The sequence below is a fragment of the Manis pentadactyla genome, chromosome 10 (assembly GCF_030020395.1).
Source record: "Manis pentadactyla isolate mManPen7 chromosome 10, mManPen7.hap1, whole genome shotgun sequence".
Lineage (NCBI taxonomy): Eukaryota > Metazoa > Chordata > Mammalia > Pholidota > Manidae > Manis > Manis pentadactyla.
This window is the reverse complement of record NC_080028.1, coordinates 68162553-68185973: the sequence shown is the minus strand read 5'-3', so window position 1 is coordinate 68185973 and position 23421 is coordinate 68162553. Positions and strand designations below refer to the sequence as shown.

Below are 23421 nucleotides of genomic sequence, written 5' to 3'. Positions count from 1 at the left end.
TACTATGAAAACCTATATGCTAACAAGCTGGAAAACCTAGGAGAAATGGACAACTTCCTAGAAAAATACAACCTTCCAAGACTTTCCCAGAAAGAAACAGAAAATCTAAACAGACCAATTATCAATGAAATTGTAAACAGAATTGAACCAATGAAATTGTAAACAAAATGAAATTTACCAATGAAAATCTAAACAGACCAACAGCAATGAAATTGAGTCAGTAATCAAAAAACTACCCAAGAACAAAACCCCCGGGCCAGATGGATTTACCTCGGAATTTTATCAGACATACAGAGAAGACATAATACCCATTCTCTTTAAAGTTTTCCAAAAAGTAGAAGAGGAGGGAATACTCCCAAACTCATTTTATGAAGCCAACATCACCCTAATACTAAAACCAGGCAAAGACCCCACCAAAAAAGAAAACTACAGACCAATATCCCTGTGATCATAGATGCAAAAATACTCAACAAAATATTAGCAACCCGAATTCAAAAATACATCAAGAGGATCATACACCATGACCAAGTGGGATTCATCCCAGGGATGCAAGGATGGTACAACATTCGAAAATCCATCAACATCATCCACCACATCAACAAAAAGGAGGACAAAAACCACATGATCATCTCCATAGATGCTGAAAAAGCCTTTGATATAATTCAACATCCATTCATAATAAAAAACTCTCAACAAAATGGGCACAAAGGGCAAGTACCTCAACATAATAAAGGCCATATATGCTAAACCCACAGCTAACATCATACTGAACAGCGAGAGGCTGAAAGCTTTTCCTCTGAGATTGGAAATAAGACAGGGATGCCCACTCTCCCCACTGTTATTCAACGTAGTACTGGAGGTCCTATCCACGGCAATTAGACAAAACAAAGAAATACAAGGAATCCAGATTGGTAAAGAAGAAGTCAAACTGTCACTATTTGCAGATGACATGATATTGTACATAAAAATCCCTAAAGATTCCACTGCAATACTACTAGAACTAATATCGGAATTCAGCAAAGTTGCAGGATACAAAATTAACACACATTAATCTGTGGCTTTCCTATACACCAACAATGAACTAATAGAAAGAGAAATCAGGAAAACAATTCCATCCACAATAGCATCAAAAAGAATAAAATACCTAGGAATAAACCTAACAAAGGAAGTGAAAGACCTATACCCTGAAAACTACAAGACACTCTTAAGATAAATTAAAGAGGACACTAACAAATGGAAACTCATCCCATGCTCTTGGCTAGGAAGAATTAATATCATCAAAATGGCCATCCTGCCCAAAGCAATATACAGATTCGATGCAATCCCTATCAAATTACCAACAGCATTCTTCAATGAACTGGAACAAATAGGTAAAAATTCATATGGAACCACCAAAGACCCCGAATAGCCAAAGCAATCCTGAGAAGGAAGAATGAAGTTGCGGGGATCTTGTTTCCCAACTTCAAGCTCTACTACAAAGCCTCAGTAATCAAGACAATTTGGTATTGGCACAAGAACAGAGCCACTGACCAGTGGAACAGAATAGAGACTCCAAACATTAACCCAAACACATATGGCCAATTAATATACGATAAAGGGGCCATGGACATACAAGGGGGAAATGACAGTCTCTTCAACAGATAGTGCTGGCAAAACTGGACAGCTACATGTAAGAGAATGAAACTGGATCAGTGTCTAACCCCATACACAAAAGTAAATTCAAAATGGATCAAAGATCTGAATGTAAGTCATGAAACCATAAAACTCTCAGGAAAAAGCATAGGCAAAAATCTCATGGACATAAACATGAGTGACTTCTTTATGAACATATCTCCCCAGGCAAGGGAAACAAAAGCAAAAATGAACAACTGGGACTATATCAAGCTAAAAAGCTTCTGTACAGCAAAGGACACCATCAAAAGAACAAAAAGGTATCCTACAGTGTGGGAGAATATATTCATAAATGACAGATCTATAAAGGGTTGACATCCAAAATATATAAAGAACTCACCTCAACAAACAAAAAGCAAATAATCCAATTAAAAAATGGGCAGAGGAGCTGAGAAGACAGTTCTCTAAAGAAGAAATTCAGATGGCCAACAGACACATGGAAATATGCTCCACTTCGCTTGTTATCAGAGAAATGCAAATTAAAACCACAGTGAGATATCACCTCACACCAGTAAGGATCGCCATCATCGAAAAGACAAACAACAACAAATGTTGGCGAGGTTGTGGAGAAAGGGGAACCCTTCTACACTGCTGGTGGGTATGTAAATTAGTTCAACCATTGTGGAAAGCAGTATGGAGGTTCCTCAAAAAGCTCAAAATAGAAATACCGTTTGTCCCAGGAATTCCACTACTAGGAATTTATCCTAAGAATGCAGCACTCCAGTTTGAAAAAGACAGATGCACCCGTATGTTTATCACTGCACTATTTACAATAGCCAAGATATGGAAGCAATGTAAATGTCCATCGGTAGATGAATGGATAAAGAAGATGTGGTACATATACACAATAGAATATTAGTCAACCATGAGAAAAAAACAGATTCTACCATTTGCAAGAACATGGATGGAGCTAGAGGGTATTATGCTCAGTGAAATAAGCCAGGTGTAGAAAGAGAAGTACCACATGATTTCACTCTATGTGGAGTATAAGAACAAAGGAAAACTGAGGGAACAAAACAGCAGCAGAATCACGGAACCCAAGAATGAACTAATAGTTACCAAAGGGATAGGGACTGTGGAGGATGGGTGGGAAGGGAGGGATAAGGTCAGGGAAAAAGAAAGGGGGCCTTATGATTAGCATGTATAGTGTGTGGGGGGCACGGGGAGGGCTGTACAACACAGAGAAGACAAGTAGTGATTTTACAACGTCTTACTATGCTCATGGACAGTGACTGTGAAGGGGCATGTGGGGGGGACTTGGTGAAGGGGGGAGCCTAGTAAACATAATGTTCTTCATGTAATTGTAGATTAATGATACCAAAATGAAAAAAAAAAAAGTAAAACTTTATCAATTCTTAAAGCAATTTTTATAAAGCTATTAAATTAAACTTATACCTGTAGCAACACCCGGGTTGTTAAAAAATTTCAATACCATTTTTAGACTTGGCTAAATTATACTTTTCAACTATAAATCCTAAATCCAGAACTGCAAAGTCAGTAATTTATTATTATACATATTATATATTTCAGGTTATAGTTTTGAACCTAATATATCAGTCTCTGGTGTATGTCAAATTCTCTTAAACATTACAAGATTTAATTTACTTATTTTCCCTCTATTAATTTTAAACTTTCCTGTAGTAAGAACATTTAGTCAAATTGTAGTTTGACAGGCTGCATTTTGGAGTGACAACCAGGTCAGGGACCTGAAATTATTTGTGGGAAGTTTCTGACCCATACACAAGACTTCATTTTCACCTACCCACTGGTGGACGTTCTGAGTTGTTTGTTTTCCTAGTTATTGTACACAGATACACATATACACGCACACATACACACACACATGATTTAAGAGAAAACAGTTCTTCATTCTGTGTTTGTATTCTCTTGCTTACATCTTTCTGAAACTGTCATTCAGGAGCCTTTTGACCTGTCCCAGTGTGGACTAGCTAGTAGACCTGTTCACTGGCTGCCATTTTATGTATTTCCTTTGTTGCTTTTTGCATTGGATCCTCTGTATCCTGATTTCCCAATCTTTCTGGTTCTTAATATATGTCCTCATTTTTTTATTGGAGTCCCTCTTCTGTTTTTCTGAGAAGGGAGGCGTTGGGGTAAATTTTTTGAGACATTAAATGTCTGAAAATATTTTTATTCTGTTGTCCTACATGGGAAATTTGGGTTTATTAATATAAGAATTTTAAGTTGGAGATTATTATTCCTCCGAAATATGAAGCATTGCTCACAGTTTGTTTTCTATATATTTTCTTCCAGTGTTGGAGGAAAAAAAATGATTTTTCTGGATTTCTAATCTTTGGTATTGAAACTGCTTTATTTCTTTCTGGAAGCTTTTAAAATTCTGTTTCTAGTATTATAAAATATTACAAGGTATTGTGCCCCATTGGTAGAGGAGATCATGAGGGTCTCAAACTATATAGACATACTTTTAGTTAACCATCATTTTCAATATGCAATCTTTGTTCTCACTTGTGTCTCCTGTGTCAGATATTCCTGTATATCAGAAATAACCTGTGTTTCATCTACCCAGAGGGGAAGTCTCCAGTATTCTGCCTTCCTGTAGGAAAAGTTACTTGACTGTAGCCAGTGAGAGAGGAATCTGAACTTTAACAAATCCATCTGTTCTAGTCCTATTTCCTGAGGTCCTTGGTACCAGTGTTTGAAGTTGATTCTAGACAGGGTGGAAAAAACTTTCTAGCTTTCCCCCTTCAGCCTAAGATTCACTTTCCTGAGCTCTATTCAGTCACTTATTAGTCCTTTTGTATTTCCAGCTTGCAAAATTTGCTATGATCACCTCTCCAATTGTATTTGTGCTTATGACTTTATAACTCTTTTTTAATACCTTGATTATCAGTGTATGTTTGGGATGGATTGGGCAAATACCTAGTTAGTCTCCAGTTTTTAAACACGTACTATTAAATTTTTTGTGATAGTAAGGTTGTACAAGTCCATACCCTTTAGAGATGACAAATCACTACTGGATTCAAAGTAAGCACTTGGAGACTTTTTCTTTTAGTTGAAAACTATACTTCTTCAAAAGGTACAGCTAATTTCCTCTCCTGGTTTGTTGGATTGGATTTTGTCTTCTTTAATGTATTCTAGGTTCCCTATAAGATTCTAAAGATACTTGAATACTTTCCCATAGGCTCTTTTATAAATATTTCTATATCCTTATATACATCTTATACCTGATTTTAAATGTCTATATATCCTCTCTGTCCTATTCTCCCTCTTACATCTGGCCAGAACTCCTACAGGTTTATCTCAGGTCTTGAATCTTCTGACTCTGTGAGTGATGTATTATTTTCCTATTGCTGCTGTAACAAATTACTACAAACATGTGGCTTAAAATAGCACACATTTACTATTTTATAATTCTGAAGGTCTGAAATGGGTGACACTAGACTAAAATCAAGATGTCATTAGTTCTGTGGTCCCTTTAGAGACTCTAATGATGAATGTGTTTCTTTGCCTTTTTCATCTTCTGGAGATGGAAGTCAGGGCCCATAGCCTGCCATCATATCACTCTAATCTCTGCTTTTCTGACTCTCTTGCCTCTTTCTTTCAATTGTATGGTCTCTTGCCCTTGAATTGGTCCACCCAATTAATCCAGAATATGATCTCCTCATCTCAGCACCCTCAATTTAATCACACCCCTGGGTCTTTTGCCATGAAAGGTAACATACTCACATGTTCAGAGAATTCATAAGGAAAACTTGGGGGTGCCATTTGCAACTCTTGGGAGGAAATATGTTCCTAGCCTGGGGAAAATAACCCTTGAAGCTGAAATCAGTCAAACGGAGAAATAAAGTGGGAGAAACCTGTTTATTGCCTACAAGCAGTTGTCTATTTCTGCTTGCCTGTGTCTCTGGTCACCTGGCTGCAAAAGGGCCCCATCAAAGTTCTCCAGTCCCAGTGCCTACTCACTCTTCACCACCTGTGTAATCACCTGTTGATATGGATATGGACTACTTCTGTCCACCTCTTGGAAACACTTATTGATAGGGAGATGCACTGAGGTGAGGCAAGAGATTTGGGAAATACTGCAATTTTACCCACAGCCCACCCCTCCAGAAATCTCGCCTCACAATCTACTTGCTCCCCATCTTCTGCATGGCCTCTGTGTGAGAAAACTGGAGCACTGTAACTAGACGAATAACATAAAATAACAACAGCAATAAAATCATGATAATGATCAAGCTGGAGGATTCAGCTAATTTCAAAGTCCAATGCAGATTAAGTCCGTAGCTCACCCATTCCATAGGAGGCCAATAGTTGAACAGTCGGGAGTTCACTGCACTCATCATGCAGCAGGTGCAGCCCGGGGGCAGGTCCAGGCCACAGTGACTGTAGAAGAATAACTTTAAGGGCGATAAAGATATATATTTTAATGACACCAGCATGTGTTTTAAATCTTGCCCATCAGGTAGGATACATGCGAGAGAGTGGTCCTCTGATAGAACGGTAGCAGGAATGGAATCTCGTCCTGGTCTAGTATACCAGACTTTCACCCCCCTCCCTGTGGGAGTTACAGATGGGTTAGTATACAGGACTATGGGAGGTACATGCACTGGCCATAAAGATAAATCAAAACCTCCCCATAAAATCCTCTTATCTCCCAGATGTTTTGGGTACACTACCATGATCTTTGGGGGCCACTCTGCTGTTACTCCACGAATACACCGGAGACTACCTTCCAGGCCTTTTCCCCAGAGTGCCAGAAGGGCCAGCCATCACTGGTCCATGTGTCAAAATGTCCGAGGCCAAGTCCACTCAACAGAGTCTCCAGGATTTAATGCAGTTGGGGCTGGCAGCAGGATGTTGCTCTGCTGACCATATCCTTGCTTCAATAACCCCTCTTTGGTTTGCACATACAGTTGTATAGGTGAGGCAGCAAGGCATGTTAGTATATCCACAGGGCTCAAGGCTCCTTTTCAGGGCTTCGCATTCAAATGCCATAGCACTGTCCATAAATGAACTGACCAGCCCCGTAGACTATTGGTGTCTGACTTCAGGCCAGATTTCAACAAACCGTTGTACCTGTCTATCATGCCTGACCCGGTAGGGTTATATGGTACATGAAACTTCCACTTTATTCCTGATTGCCGCACCCATTCTTGTAACAATGTCCAGTACAGTTGGTGCCTTGATCACTCTCAGATTCCTGCAGCCTGCCATAGTCTGTAAAGGGATGCTCTAGGCCCCTTTTGGTTGTTTGATGATCTGCATGACATTCAGGAAAAGCAACCAGTAGTTGAGCTGCCATATTCACACAAGTCATGGCATACCGATCTCCTTCTGATATGGGCAGAGGCCCAATATAGTCTATCTACCACCTGACAAGGTATGTTGGCCCCTTTACTATTGTCCCATGTTGCTGTGGGACTTGGTGTAAGTCCCTCTTAGAGCACACAAGGCACTCCTTCTGGGCTCTGCTGACTTCTTCAAAGGTCAGTGGTGAGCCCTACTGACGGGCTACAGCCCCCATTGTCTTCTGCCCTGCATGCAACAAATGCTGATGTAACCATTGGGCTACATCAGAGGAAGGCTCTCCTTTTAGCCAGTGCACCTGGGCCAGTGTGTCTGCTTCATCATTCCCTGGGGATGCCAAAGGCAAATGGCCAGTCACACAATATACAGTAACTGTCTTAGTCTGACCAGAGGCCCATAGGTCTTGCCACAACTCTTGCCCTCAAATGGGTTGGTGACCAACCATCCAGTTGGCATGGTACAATGTTGGTAGCCACAGGGTCAAGCCCTGATAGACAGCCCAGCTGTCAGTGCAGACAACAATAGGAGAGGGCTCCTGGGTGATTACAAGCTATACTGCCTGCAACTCAGCCCATTGGCTGCTCTTCCGCTCTCCATCCTCCATCCATACTGTCTCAATCTTAAGATGGAAAGTCACAACCCTCCACTTCAGGGCCTGCCCACAAGTGGAGCCATCTGTATACCAAGCATCTTCAGGTATAGGGGATTTTCCCCCTGATAAGGATTCTCAGCTACTACTGGCCCTTCCTTCTTTCCATCAGTATACATCGCTGGCTCCAATAAGCATTGGAGTTCTCCACTAAGGGGCTAGTAGAGATGATGCTACGCTGCTGTAAGTATGTGCCCCATTTGGCCAGTATAGGCATCTGCCACGCCACTCCATGGCCTTTGGGTCCAGTCTCGCAGCCACCCTGCGATTGATAGGTGGTTATTACCTTGGTCGGAACTGTTCCAGTGATGGGCCATGTTACAGTACATGGCAGCCAGTTGCTTCTTTATAAAGGTGTACCGGACCTCCTTTCCATAGTTGTGACCAGAATCCACTAGGTTGGCACTGTTCAAGCCACTGCCAAAGGCCCAGACCATAACCATCTTCATTTACATGAACGTCTAGCTCACAGGGCCTTGATGAGTCCATTACACTCAAGGCCTGTACAGCCTTGATTGCTTGCTTAGCAGCAGTAAGAGCAGCTGCCCGTATTTCATCCCCATCCCACCTGATGCCCTTTCATACCGACCAGTATAAGGGCTTCAGAATTTCTGCCAAGTGTGAGATAAACAGTCTCAGTAGCCCAAAAGACCCAAAAACTCTTGTAATACTGCCACAGTGAGAGGGATAAGGAAAGCCTGGACATTGTCACCCAGGAAGTCATATTTCGGGTTTAGAGGTCCTGCTGACTACTGCCAGGTGTAACTCCATGGGAAAATATGTTCCCAGCCCAGGGCAAATACCGTTTGAAACCAAATCAGTCAACAGGAGAAATAAAGTGGGAGGAACCCGTTTATTGCCTACAAGCAGTCGTCCACTCCTGCTTGCCTGTGTCTCTCATGACCCTGTTGCAGAAAAACCCCATCGCACCTCTTCAGTCCCAGTGTGCTCTCACTCTCCACCCACCTTATAATCACCTATTGATATGGAGATGGACTACTTCTCTCTACCCCTTGGAAACACCTGTTGATACAGAGATGCACTAAGGCCAGGCGAGATTCTGGAAATATTACAGTTTTACCCACACCATTATTCTGCTTTCAACAAGTGATAACAACAAGCTTTCCAAGAGTACCTTCCAGCCTTATTTTTTTTTGTAGGGCTAATTCTTTAGTATCCTCCAGTTAATACAGTTCTTTGTACTGTATTCTCACTGAATATTTATTATTTTACACAGAACCCTTTCTAAAGCAATGACTGAATTACAAATTGTCATTTGTGAAGTCCATTCTCTTGAATTCTCTTAAAATCATTTGTTTTAATGAGAAAAGAAAAAGATTTAGGTCTGCATCATAAACTCCTATGCGGCAAGGGCCATGCAGATAATATAAATCAATCAAACTCAATCTGTGTGAAAGACAATGAGACTATAGTTGACTGGCTAGTATACAGCTAGCCTAGAGGCATTTTAGACAAATATTTCTAAAAGGCTTTTAACCAAACTAAACAAGGCTGCAGGCTACAAGTGTATAGACTTCTGATTCAGGTAATAGTTGGATACTTACAGTATATATGATCTTCATCTACATTTCAGAAAACCCATGTTGGGTGTCTTGAAGTTTTTTCCCACAGTCATGTACTTAACTACCCCTGAAACACATCAAACTAGTTTTTTAAAGTTACTTTGTGTGTGTGTGTGTATCTGTTTCCCAGGTAACCTAACCTGTGATAATTGATAAGGAGTTCACTCTCTAGTTAGCTAGAAAGATAAGTCCAGTGATTAAGAGATATGATAAAGGATTGTAATAAAGTTACGAAAACATATGAAGGAGCAATCAATTTTATCTTAGGTTAGGAATTTTGAGAGGTGGTCAGCTAATGCTTGTTAGAGGTGGATGATACTTGAACTGAGCTTTGAAGAATTAATTCTTCAGGAGAATCCGCATTTGGTCTTACTTTACTTACTCTTCTATTGAAATTTCACTTAGTTGGAAAAAAAAGATTATTATTTCATTTTTTCCTCATGATTCCTTTTTCCCCAGATTTTGTCCACAAGTGTTTATGGAAAAGATGGCTGATATTAACCTCAAAGAAGTATCCTTAATAGTAGGTGTGGTTACTGCCTGCTACTGGAACAGCCTCTTGTGTGGTTTTGTTTTTGATGATGTTTCAGCAATACTGGACAATAAAGACTTGCATCCATCTACTCCTTTGAAAACTTTATTTCAGAATGACTTCTGGGGAACTCCTATGTCTGAAGTAAGTAATTATTATTATATGTATTTCAGATTTTTTAAATATTCTGGTAGTTTTTACTGCTAATTCTTTTTTTCCTCAACAGTGTCATCATAGCAATTGCAGATTTTTTCCCACAAAATTTTATATGAAACATTACATGTTTGTAATAAATTAAGAAGTTGAAAATATGATTATTTTCTTTAAAGCAGTACTTGATTCATTCCTTGGTTGTGTACTTTGGTTTAATCTTTTTAAAGTAGCGTATGTATGTGAAAACCAAATGTGTTAGGGTAGCAATAGATGTAATACAAGTCTATTTCTTACTAACTTCTTTTTTCTCATTTGTGAGTCAGGCAAAAAATGATGACTTGTGGTATATTTAGCCATTTAAAAATAAAAGTAACTTCAGTATACTCAGTATGCATAGATTAGATTTTAAGGATAAAAATCTCAAGTACGCATATTGCCAATTTTTCTGCAGAAAAAAAGTGATTTATTAAATTGTTTAAATTTGTATCCTATATTTCTTACCTAATGTTTATTTTGATTTTATATTGAGAACTCAAAAAAATTTAGTTCATTTTTATGAGGATGTTTCTACTTTTTCATAACTTTATTTTGAAGGTTGTGTTAAACTGTTTGGGATTAAACCCTGTCAGCTTGGGATCATATAGATTGGATTCTAATTTTAGTTTTAATAATAGCTGTGTGAAATAGATGGAAATACAACTTTCTAATGACAAGTCATTTTCATGATCTATAATAGAATAATACCTTGTAGATAAATAAACAAACTATTTAGTCTGTAGTACCTGGCATATAATTGTTGAAATGTAACATATAGCATTCTTTTATATTTTTTCAGTTATTATTCATGGCCCCTTTCTGAAGTCTCCAGATTTGGGAGCTTCTCAAGAGTGAGGATAGGGTCTGTCTTCATCTAGTCACAAGCACATGATAATTTTTTTTTAATAAACAGACTTTATTTTTCTTAAACCTTCCTGTTCTCAACCAATTTTAGCCTTTAAAATAAACCTGTTGATAAGGTAAAAATATGTCCTATTATACATTATTTTCTAGAGAATTTTTCCCCCTCTACACCTACTCTTTTTCCCCAGAGATCCTTAGAAACACTTGCCCATTTCCCCCAATTTATGGTAGTATCTGCTGTGATTTTATTCATGACACTGAGATTTTGACCTGAAAGGTTAGCTGGCCAGATTAAAGGGCTCATAAAAGTTTTCATACCAAGGTATCAAGGCTATGCTTTGTGTTTTCTCAGCTTTGAAGATTGAAAATTTGCTTTTGTTCAGAGAACCTGTAAGTGGACAACTAAGAATAAGTCTCATAATAACTCAGATGGAATGGATGAAGAAATTAGAATTGCAATTTATAGTGAAGAGTGTCATGTCCTTCTATTTTCTGATGGGCATATTCTCTCCCTGGAGGGAAATGTGCCACTAGGGAAAAGTTATTATAAGTAGTATTTGGGTGTCCCTAAGGTTTCTTGACAAACTTGGAATTAGCGCATTTAAAGTGCTCAGGGTTGATGTCAAGTAATGATAGCCTTGAAGTCTGTGTGTAGGTGCCCAGACCTTTGTAAGCATTTTTGTGCTAGAGGAGATCTTAAAGGCACGGTTTTGGATTAGGACACTCTCCTGAGCTATATGAATACACCATATTAAGGGTCTTTGGATTCCTCTGGGCCTCTCAGTGTTTAGATTATCTCCTTAGTAAGCCCATTCTTTAAATATGTAGTCTTCTGATTATTGATGCTTCAGTGTATTATAACTCTGTACGTTAGAATCTGCCTGGGACTCTTAAAATATATTACCAAGGCTCTACCAAACCTGTTAAGTACAGTTATCTCAGAGTTGGATATGGGTGTCAGTATTTTTATATTGCTTTGTTTGTGTGTGTTTGCTTTTTTGTTGTTTTTTGTGGGACTTTTATAGGGGAGGGCTGTGCAAAAGGGTTTTTTTTAAAGTTAGCTAGGTATTTTTTTCATGTAGCCATAGTTGAAAATCACTGATATGTAATGAACCACACTCTTCTAGCATTTGGCCTATGAAAGTATTAAAGTATTAGAGTAACTTCTCTTAATATCCTGTCTCACTATGTTTATGCCATGTCTACATGGGTATTCACATTAACCATTAACAAGGAACTGTTAGCTTATTCATTCATTATATTCATGCTTACCTATTTATTGCAACCTAATACTATGAGTAATTAAGTTTTTCTTAAATATACCTGAACATAATAATGATCTGAATTGTTTTGTTCATAATGGAACTAGTTGTTTCACTATATTTTCACAGAGTAAACCTGGTATCTGCTAAGATGATGATTATCATGTTGTAGTCTTAGGTTACTAATGAGTTATGTGAATAATAAGTTATGTTAATAATTAATCTATCTTAAAGTTTGCCATTACTCATGGCTATATACATCAAACAGACAAAGCAATTATGTATGCAATTAAAAATACCTGTTTCCTATATTTTTTGACTTCATCCTTTCAACTGGCAAATATGTACCAGCGGAGCCCCAGTAACATTTCAAGCACTCACAAAGTTTTTAGAATCTCTTTTGCCTTCTAATATAAATCATGCAAGTTTGATATAGTGTCTTAAAAACAATATTGTATTCCTGAGTTGAAATTTGAAGGATGTACAGGAATTAAACAGGGAAGAATATTCTAGGTAGATGGTGTGTATGGTCAGTATAGAGATATTAAAATGTTTCTAATTTCAAATTGGGACATATTTGTTTTCTGGGCTTCCTGATGTTCCCTAGTAAGGATGAATAGGCTTAAGTCTGTACCTGTATACCAGGGTTACAGCAAAATATGGTAAAAGGTAGGAGACCACGAGAAGCTGGATGTGAGTGCCCTTAACTAAAATTACAAAAAATTACCAGGATAATATTTTATACACTTTTGACCTGTGTGTTTTTTTGTTAGGGTAAGTATTTTTGTCTTAGGGTAAAAATATTTCTGGTTAAATGTAACTTCTAATTTGTAAAAAAATGCAGTTCTTCACATAAAATTTTATTTATCTACAATAGAGACTATCGTAACTGCTATCCTCTTATTCTAAGAAAGTTTTTGCTCTTGTATCACTCTGGAATATTTGGGGTGTTTTGGTTTAATGTACTTAGATTTATACATTATGGAGGTATTTTTCATAAAACAGCTACACAGTACCTTTTTGAGTCACCACTATTTAAATTGCACTGGTAAGCATCCCAATCTTACCTTTCCTTTCTAAGATCTAGCCAGAAGTTACATAAATGCTTGCACTGGTAATAGATTGGGAAGTCAGCTTTGGGGAGAATCCTGTTCTCCAGTTTGATCAATGCCACTATTGTCCTACTCTTTCTAAAAACAAAATCCATGTATTGAAGAATAATAGATTTTCTTCCTCTACTTATTAATTCTCTCACCACTCTGTATCAGAGAAGAAATGCCTTGTGTTTGGACTAAGGAAATAGGAAAATATAGATTATAAAGCTATCTTTTATGTTTATGTTATTCTTGGGTCAATTTATTATTTTATTGTTATTTCTCAGCCAAATGTAGATACCTTCATTAGTAAATGCAATGATTAATTTATGTACCCTGAAGGGCCAAAGTTTAATAATTGATGATTGTTTCTTTTCCTTTTAGGAGAGAAGCCACAAATCTTACCGACCCTTAACAGTATTGACCTTTCGTTTAAATTATTTGTTTAGTGAACTGAAACCAATGTCATATCATCTCCTAAATATGATTTTTCATGGTGTGGTTAGTGTGATATTTCTTAAAGTCTGCAAACTTTTTCTGGACCACAAGAGCAGTGTGATTGCTGCTTTACTTTTTGCAGTGCACCCAGTACACACAGAAGCAGTAAGTAGAAGTGTAAATTGATCTTTTCTTCATTATTAATTTTTTTTAACAAAGCCTACATGTTGATTATAATGCTGTGTATTTTTAAGAAAAAAAAAAGTTTACCCATGACTTTAATCCAGATATTTGAAGACTCATAAGTTAGTACAAAAGTCTTAGCTTCCTAGTACACAGTTAACTTCCTACTACATGTTTAAATTTAAAACAAGTTTGGAAACATAAACATATTTTAAGAATATAGGTGTAGTCAGTCAACTTTAGTAATATAAAATATTGATGAATACAGGTCTTTACTTTGCTAAATTTTTTTTAATGCATACAAACTAAGTATTTAAGAACTTGGCACATGGTTTCAAAGGACAAAATAATAAGGCAAAGTTAGAATATGAAATACACAAGATAAACCAAATGTTCTAATAAATGATGATACTTAGTAGTTTCATATTGCCTATCACTATGTGTTTCAAAAATGTGAGCTGTTATTGCCAGTATGTCTGTTAGCCCCTACCTAGGAAGACATACTGGAACTATAACTTTATTGTTCTTGGAAACCTTGAAGCTCCAAAATTGCCTGTCAGCAGAGCAAAGAGGACTCTGTTCAGTTGCTTTGTTACAAGCTTTCAGTTGTAAGCAAAAGTGTATATGTCTAAACTCTGTTACTATGTGCATGTTTGTGTGGGGGACAGGGGAGCAGTGGGAGAAGGGTTGTCTGTCTCTCCTAGTGTCTTGAACCTTTTGATGTCCAACTGAACATTTTTTCCATACATTTACAAAAATGAAAGGTGGTTTTAAATTTTACAGTGACTTCAGAATACTCTAAGGCAGGTGTTGGGGATTTTATATTTCAATATTTAGGATTTAAAAGGGCTTTTTAAAGTTTATTAATAGTCTTTTTAAACTTTAATTTGCAGGTTTCTTATGAGATACAATTTACTGAATCTTATACCCTTGTATTTTAAGAACACTTATCTTTTAAGAAAATATGTAAGGACTTAGTTTTTTTTTTTAAGAACTTCTCTAGATATTGTACTTAAGTTATTTAAGACGTTACTATTTGGGGGAACTGAGTAAAGGTACACAGGACCTCTCTAACATTTTTGCAATTTGCTGTGAGTCTGTATTTCAAAATAATAATAATAAAAGAACTGTTAGAGATACTGATGTTTATTTTAATGGAGAGGCACAAATTCACCACACGAGGGCGCTCAAAGAATGTACAAAAAACAGGCATTTGAAAAGTTAGGATAATTTAATTTCTAGTTAAAATTCGGCTACTATTATATATGGTTAAGTTTTCAAGATGCTCTTTATTAATATGAACCTGTGTCCCTTTTTCTTTTCTAGGTAACAGGTGTTGTAGGAAGAGCAGAACTTCTGTCGTCTATTTTTTTTCTAGCTGCATTTTTGTCATATACCAAATCAAAAGGACCAGATAATTCCATAGGTAAATGTCTGACATTTAATTCCTATAGCTATGAACCTTGATCAAGTAATTTTTATTATTCCAAGCACTTCTTATAAAACATACCACACTTGGGATTTATCTTTATATATTATATTATTTCAGCTTGTATGGACATATGAAAGTATGCAACGTTGTTAATATTAAAAGTGTTTGTGTATAGTTTATATTTTATTATGACAGATTCTGTATGATTTCATTTAAAAAATTGCCCTAGGATATAGGAGTTTTAGGGTCATTTTTAGTTTCATCTGCTATTACCTATAAATGATACAATTACCAGTACTTCTGTTGTCTTTCTATAAATAGCACCTGACAGGCTGTAAATTGTATTGTTCAGGCAAAGTTACAAGCCTGTTAGCATATAACTTTTTATATGTATAGATCACATAGGTCAGCTTTATTTTGAGTCCCTACTGTGTAGCCTACCCTGGAAAGGACTTTGGACACAATAGCTCGTTAGTCCTAATGACGCATTAAGCATTGTCAGAAAACAAGTTCCAGGAAATAAAAATGACTTTTTAAGAGTGTAGACATAATGGGCATGAAAGGAGCTTCACATAATGGCCTAAACTTGTATTTGCTTGAACTTAAAATTTAACTTGAGGTTTTTTTCCTACATTCTTGGAGAATTTTCACACTAGAGACTCAAAGTAGTGATTATAAGGAGCTTACTATTGTATGCCTGGAAACTAAAGTTCAAGAAATAAGTGATTTACCCAAACAGCTTTAGTACCTTCTTTGCTTTCTCTGCCTTAGAGTGGACTTGCAAATTAATAAGAAGTTCAGAATTTAGTATCAGAAGAACCAAGTTAAACTTACAGTCTCCCTATTATGCATGACTTTTTTTAAACTTCGAAATTTCTTTCATTATCTTAAAAATGGGTATGATTTATATCTGCCATCTTATCCCATAGAGTGATTTTGAGACTCAGTGCAGTAATATATGCTATACTGGTTATGTAAACTGTTTAATATAGTTTTAAAATTTCCTTTTTTAAGGCTATTTTTTCCCACTAATTTTTAATAATATGAGTACCCATCTAGTCCTACTATTCTGTATGTCATTCACTTGCCAAGCTTATTTCCTTCTCTGCTCTTTTATTCTTACATACCCCTTTCCCAATTTTTTCATGTCCTATATATGTTTATATCTTTCAAGGTCCAACTTTAAGTTCAGCTTGTTTTATAAAGAATCGTTTTCTGATTTCTTTCCTCCATGAATTTCTTGTTGAATTTAGCATGATATTTCAGCCTTTGGTATAATCTATTACATTAGTATTGATGGTTTTGGCTTAGCTAGAAGGTAAGATATTTTTGAGGAAGAAATACTATTATATTTAGCATCCCCAGCAGTGTTTTTGGGCTTTTTGAGTTATTTTTCCTTTCAGTAATTTTAGTGTACAAAGTACTTTAAAACTGAAAAGAATTTCAAAAATGCTTGAATATATTAGCCCAATGAAAGAAGAAAGTGGAGTCATGGATTGTGTTCTTATTTACATATAAAGTTAAGCCAGTTACTGAGTTTTTGTTTTGACTAATGGTCTTAGTAAAAACTGTGGTCACACAGTCATACTACCATATATATTCTAAACTGGAAAAGAATTGGAGGTCATGTCTTCCCAGTAGGAAAACTGAAGCTCATAAGAGTCCTCCAAAGTCACAAAGCAAGTTAGAGTAGATCCAAAATTACTGTAACAATTCGTTTTTCTTGTAATCAAGTTATTACAAAATAGTATACATTTACTTAAAGTTGATGAAGGAAGCTTTCCATTTAAATAGAACTTGTGACTAGTTTGTTGGGAATTTTTAAAGAACAGTATTGGCTTAAATGCTTATTGTTAACTTGTTTTAATTTTCATAGTTCTCTGAAAATAAGAAGGGCACTGTTTTGCCAAAACTAATTTGTAGTTTTCAGTTTCAAGTTTTTAATAAACTGCAGATATAATAAAATATATAGCTGCCAGTGTGATATTCTCATGTATTTTCTTCATTTCAAATTTAAAGTTCATCTATTAATCACAGTACTCAAGCCTTTAAGTTTCTCCTTTCCAAGTTGGCCACTATATCTTTGTTTTAAAAGTTTGTATTTGGTTAAATAATTTTCTTTCCCACAAAAATTTTTCTAGTTCAAATTATACATCTTGATGTTTTATTTTGAATATATAGAGCAAAAGTTACATTTAAATACATTTAAGATATAAAGTATAGGTCAATGGGAAATAACGCAAATGTGGGTATATAATCACAAGTAAAGTTTCTCAGTGATATCTAATAGTTGTCTAACTTAAAATATCCTTTTATGGTATTATAAAATTGTTTTGTATAGTTTTATATTTTTCTGTTCTTAATTGCAGTGTGGACTCCAATTGTGTTGACAGTGTTTTTAGTGGCTGTTGCAACATTGTGTAAAGAACAAGGAATTACAGTTGTGGGAATTTGCTGTGTGTATGAAGTATTTATTGCCCAAGGGGTAAGGAGAAATATAAATTGTCTTTTTGCTATTTTTTTATCCTGTTTGAATCAGATTATAATGAACTTATATTCTAAATGTATCATTATATACGTCAGTTTACCAATAATGATTCCAAAAATTTTCAAGAAATAAACATGTTTTGTCCTCATGCCACTGAAAAGTAAAATAACACCTTCAGTTTTTTAAGAACTACTTTTTCAGTTTCAGTAATGGAATCATTAGGCAATTTGAAAAAAATACCCTCTAATACTGTACAGTATTAATACATAATTTGATAATATTATTGGGCACAGTTTTATTCATTATCAGTTCCACAGGTTGTTCCATATTGATTTTATAATTATAGTCATTTTGTATCAAATCTTGTATTTAGGAAGTATTCCATTTTTGAAAACATCGTAGTATATTATTACTGTTGTTTAAAACTATTTTTTTGTTTTCCAGTACACTTTGCCATTACTATGTACCACTGCTGGGCAATTTCTCCGTGGAAAGGGTAGTATTCCATTTTCTATGCTGCAGACACTAATAAAACTCATTGTTTTGATGTTCAGTACACTATTGCTTGTTGTAATTAGAGTGCAGGTTATTCAGTCTCAACTTCCAGTATTCACCAGGTATGAAATTTTGGTTCTTCTTTGATTTTTTTTTTCATCCTTTTTTTAAACTTTAAGTTTTAAGTGATTTTAAATATTCCAGAAAGTCTTTGATTTACATTGAGGTTCCTTAACAGCTCTATTGAGGTATAATTATTTTGTTTATCTGCATATTATTTAAAATGTACAAATAAATAAGTTTTGACACATATGTACAACTCATGAAACCACCACAATATGTTGTCTTCTATATTCTTAGTAATTTTTGTCTTTTCCTATTAATTTTTAAGAGAAGGATATTGAAATCTCTGACTAGAATTGTAGATTTGTCTGTTTCTTCTTGCAGCTCTGAGTTTTTGTTTGCTTTATTAAGTGCATAAACATTTAGAACTGTAATGTCCTTTTGATGAATTTGTCCTTTCATCCTTATTAAAAGAATTTCTTTATCCCTGGAAATAGTTTTTACTCAGAAATTCACTTCATCTTACATTAATATAGCCACACCAGCTATCTTTTTCCAACCTTTTACCTTTTATCTCTTTTTATATTTAAAGTGGATTTCTTGTAGGCCTACATACACTGGGATCTTCTTTTTTTTTTTGGTCGGAAAAATCTTTTAGATGAGGTTTTTCAACTATTTACATTTAATATGATTATTGATATAGTTTGATGTAAATCTGCCATCCTGCCAATTGTTTTCTCTTTGTCCCATCTGTTGTTTGTCCCTTTTTCTGTCTTTTGGATTCAGTATGTCTTACTATTCTATTTTTATCTCCTTGTTGGCTTATTAGCTATAAATCTGCTGTATTGTTTCAGTGATTGCTCTAGGGTTTTTCAAATCATTCTTTGCTATCACAGTTTATTTTCAAGGGATATTTTAAGTATATATATCATAAATGTTAATATATATATAGTATAAATATATGTAATAAATAGGTTTTTATAAAATATAAATATATAAACTTATAAGAACTTAGCTTTTGTGGTTGCATACATTTTCCTTGAGTATACACTGTAAATTCCACAATATATAATTGTATTTTTTGCATTAAACAATTATCTTTGAAAGAAATTTAATAAAAAATCCTTTACATTAATCCAGAGTTCTCATTTCTAGTGTTCTTCATTTCTTTGTTAGGTTAGGATTTTCATCTGGTACCATTTTTCCTTATGACTGAAGGACTTTTCCTTAACACTTCTTGACATATAGGTATGCTGGTGATGAATTCTTCTAGCTTTTGTACATGAAAATATTTTTACTTTGCCTTTGATTTTGAAAAGTATGTTCCTGAGTGCAGAATTCTACACTGACTGTTTTTCATTCAGTACTCTATAAATGTTGCTCTCCTATTTTCTGGCTTGCATTATTTTCAATGGAAAATCTTCTGTGATCCTTATCTTTATGTTTCTGTGGGTAGTGTCTTTTTCCTATAACTGCTTTTAATATTTTCTCTTTATCATTGTTTTTATTTTTTTATATTGGAACATAATTGACATATAACGTTATATTAGTTGTAGGTATAAAATGTAATGATTTGATATATGTATATTGAGAAATGATTACCACAGTAACCATACCTGACATCCATAAACACATATAATTAAATTATTTTTGTGTATGATGAGAACTTTTAAGTTCTAATCTCTTAGCAACTTCCAAATATCCAATACAGTATTGTAAACTATAATCACCATGCTGTATATTATATCCCCAAGACTCGTAACTGGAAGTTTGGTTAAGGGTGGTCAAGGTACAAACTTCCACTGTTTCTTCTATTTTCATGTTTTTTGTGCTAATGTTAATTGAGTTTCTTAGAATTCTGTAGGTTTTATTTTATATAGATTCTGGAAAATTTTCAGCTGTTCTTGAAAATTTTTTTCAAATTCTTTTCTCTCCCTGCTTCTTAAGGGACTCCAATTACATGGATATTAGGTTCCTCGAAGTTATCACACTGATGTTCTGTTTACTACTCTCCCAAAACTATTTTCACTCCATTTGCATTTTGGATACTTCTTTCTCTGCTGTTTTCAAGTTCACCAATCTTTTTTCTGCAATATCTAATCTGTCTTTAATTTCTTCTAGTTATTTTTCATCTCAGACATTGTTTTCATCTCTAGAAGTTCTGTATGAGCCTTTGTTTTGTGTTCCATTTCCATCCATGTTCTAGGGCTTTAATGTTCTTGTCTATTAATTTTATCATTTGTGTCATTTCATTTCAGTTTAGATAGAATAATTTTTCTTCTCATAGTGGTATTTTCTTTTTCACATGTCTGGTAATTTTTTAATAGATGCCATATGTGAATTTTACCTTAAAATATTTTAAAACCTTGTTCTGGGATGCTTTTAAGTTACTTGAAAAATATTTCCTCTTCTTATCTTGCTTTTAAGCTTTGTTTTGTGAGACCTGCAGCATTTAGGATAGGGCTAATTTTGCTGCACTACTGACACGACCCTCTGACTTCTCTACCTGGTAGACTATGAATTATGAGGACATCTATTTTGGTTAATGAGGAACTGCTAATAATCCCAACTGTGTATGCTACTTGGGAATTTTTATCTAATCCTTTTGAGAGGTACTTTCCTAACTGTATCAGGTTTCCTAGGGCTGCTAAAACAAATTACCAGAAATGGGGTGTCTTAAAGTAGCAGAAATTTATTCTGTCACAGTGCTCAAGGCCAGAAGTCCAAAGCCAAGGTGTCAGGCACAGTTGGTTCCTTTTGAAGGCTCTTCCTTCTGGAGGTTCCATGCCACTTTCCTAGCATCTGGTGGTTCCCACAATCTTTGGCATTCCTTTACAGGTAGCTTCATCATTCCAATCGCTCCATCTTTAACTGGCCTTTTTCCTTGTGTGTTTTCATTTATTCTTGCCTCTTTGTATAAGGACACCAGTCATTAGATTTAGGTCATACTAGTTCAGTATGACCTCATCTTAAATAATTTCACTGGCAAAGACCCAATTTCCAAATTAGGTTTCATTTTGAGGTTCTGGGTAGACAAGAATTTTTAGGAGACATGATTCAACCCACCGTACTGACCTTGGGTCTATCCTCACATGTACATGTTACCAGTTCTTACAGGACGGAGAACTGGAGAGAGACCCTGTACAGATCTCCTGAGTTCTCTTTTTCAACAGCTTCCTTCTCTCTGGTATTCCGCCCATGAACTCCAGCTCCCTGGGTTCCTAGGGCTCCCAGTTCCATCTTCTCAACTCAGGGCTACCACTAGGCTCTGCCGGGGTTCCCGCTCATAGCTCCGTAAACTAAAAAACTATTCAGGTACTAAACTCTTCAGGCTGGGCTCCCTCATTTGTTTTTCTTCTTTCAGGTATCACTGACCTTTTTGCCTGATGCTTAGTGTGTTAAAAAAAAGTTTTATATAACTTCTCCAGTTTTTTAGTTGTTTAAAGCCAAAAGCAAGTTTTACTGAATTTTAACAATCTCTATGCATTTCGCATTGTTTTTGCATTTCATCTTCTCACTAAAATTTAAAATGGAATTTATGCTAGTTCCCTATTTAGTTTTATTTAAGTGACTGACGTTTCATGTAAGATTTGCTTTGCTTTGACATGTGCTTTTTCTCTGCAGTTCAGTTATTAAATCAGCTCTCCTATATATCCTAAATAGCTGAAGAGTGATTATAGGAAAAAAGACAACTTTGAATTCAGTTCTCTTGGTTATTTTGAAAATTGACACCCTGACTCTCAAGACTCAACTATTTTTCATATATGTAGATATTCAAATGTGAAAGTTTTTAAAGATACTACTTATTCAAATAGTATTCACTTTCTCTCAGTGATTTGATTAAAAGAAGACTGAGTCAAATAAGTGGTAGAAGATGGTTTTTCATTGACCTAGTCATTTTTAAAATGAGAAATTGGATTCTTAAAGGACTATACACTATTATAGCCAGTAGAATTTTAGAACATAGCCTAAAGAAGTAGAAAATTAAAGCTGTTTATTTAAAATACTTTAAAATAAATGATTTGACTTCGTGTGTAGGAAATAGATTAAATTAATAAAATGTCCATTTAATATATGATGTCCTGGGGAAATATAAACTAGGATATGAGCTTATATTAATATATACTAGGACAAAAAGTAATACAAAATATAACAGGTCTATACAGTTAGTAACTCTACACTGGAAATTTGGTTTTTAGTTACCTGGAAGTCTAAGTGGAGAGGAAAAGCTCATGGGCGATAAGAGTATTCTCCATAAGAATACTCTTATGGAGAGTATTCCAAGAGCAAAACATAATAATTTTTTTCTTGGAGACATTCTTACTATGATTTAGTGCTGAAAGAAGCATCTCATGTAGAAAAACATTGGTGAGTGTTCTCAGAAGTATTCATACAACACATACAACAATGAGTCTTACAAAATTTTTGTTTTAATCAGAAACCCATAATTTAATGAAAGCACTTCTGCAGTGTGTCATAAAATTTTATGGTATGCATGTCTGATTTGTTCTAATAATACACTTGAAATAAATAACCTACTTGCCCTTCATCAATTTTTCATAAATATTATTCTTTTCAATTAGACATTTCATAAGGTTAGACAGTTTGAACTTTGGCAAGAATCTGAGGTATCCATAAAAAAATGTGTCATGTTTAATGAGGTTATTGTTGTTCAGTATTTTATTTATGTTATAAATTTTGTGTTTTTTAAACTGTCTTAGTTTAAATAACTTTATTTTTCGTCCTTTATACAGGTTTGACAACCCAGCTGCTGTAAGCCCAACTCCTACAAGGCAGCTAACTTTTAACTACCTCCTTCCTTTGAATGCTTGGCTCCTATTAAATCCTTCAGAGCTCTGCTGTGATTGGACCATGGGAACAATACCACTTATAGAGTCATTACTAGATATTCGAAATGTTGCCACATTTGCTTTCTTTTGCTTTTTGGGGGCTTTGGGAGTATTTAGTCTGAGATATCCTGGTGATTCCTCCAAGACTGTTTTAATGGTAAGAAACTTTCTTATTTTTGCAGATAATATATATAGTTGATTAATTAAGAGACTGCCTTTAATTCATCAAAAGCATCTTTTTAGAGACAGCATCTTTCTTTATTCAACATCATCCTAACTTACGAACTTATTTTAGATTTTCCTAAAATTATATGTAAGAATTGGGTACGCAGGCATAATTTG

The 23421-nt window shown here is 35.2% G+C and overlaps 1 protein-coding gene across 9 annotated transcripts in view; it reads left to right on the top strand.

Annotated features, from left to right (window-relative positions):
* TMTC3 (transmembrane O-mannosyltransferase targeting cadherins 3) overlaps positions 1–23421 on the top strand; it is an 84501-nt gene that overhangs the window by 20208 nt on the left and 40872 nt on the right. For 5 of the 9 annotated variants that reach the window (XM_036905337.2, XM_057486891.1, XM_057486890.1 and 2 more), the window contains 6 exons: positions 9649–9865; positions 13515–13733; positions 15078–15177; positions 17553–17668; positions 18116–18288; positions 22984–23236. In XM_036905337.2, coding sequence (XP_036761232.2) covers positions 9668–9865; positions 13515–13733; positions 15078–15177; positions 17553–17668; positions 18116–18288; positions 22984–23236 — 1059 coding nt within the window. In that variant the 5' untranslated portion in view covers positions 9649–9667. Of the gene's footprint in view, positions 1–9648; positions 9866–9924; positions 13734–15077; positions 15178–17552; positions 17669–18115; positions 18289–22983; positions 23237–23421 lie in introns of those variants that run through there. The other 4 variants (XM_057486892.1, XM_057486893.1, XM_057486894.1 and 1 more) reach the window with 4 other exon arrangements.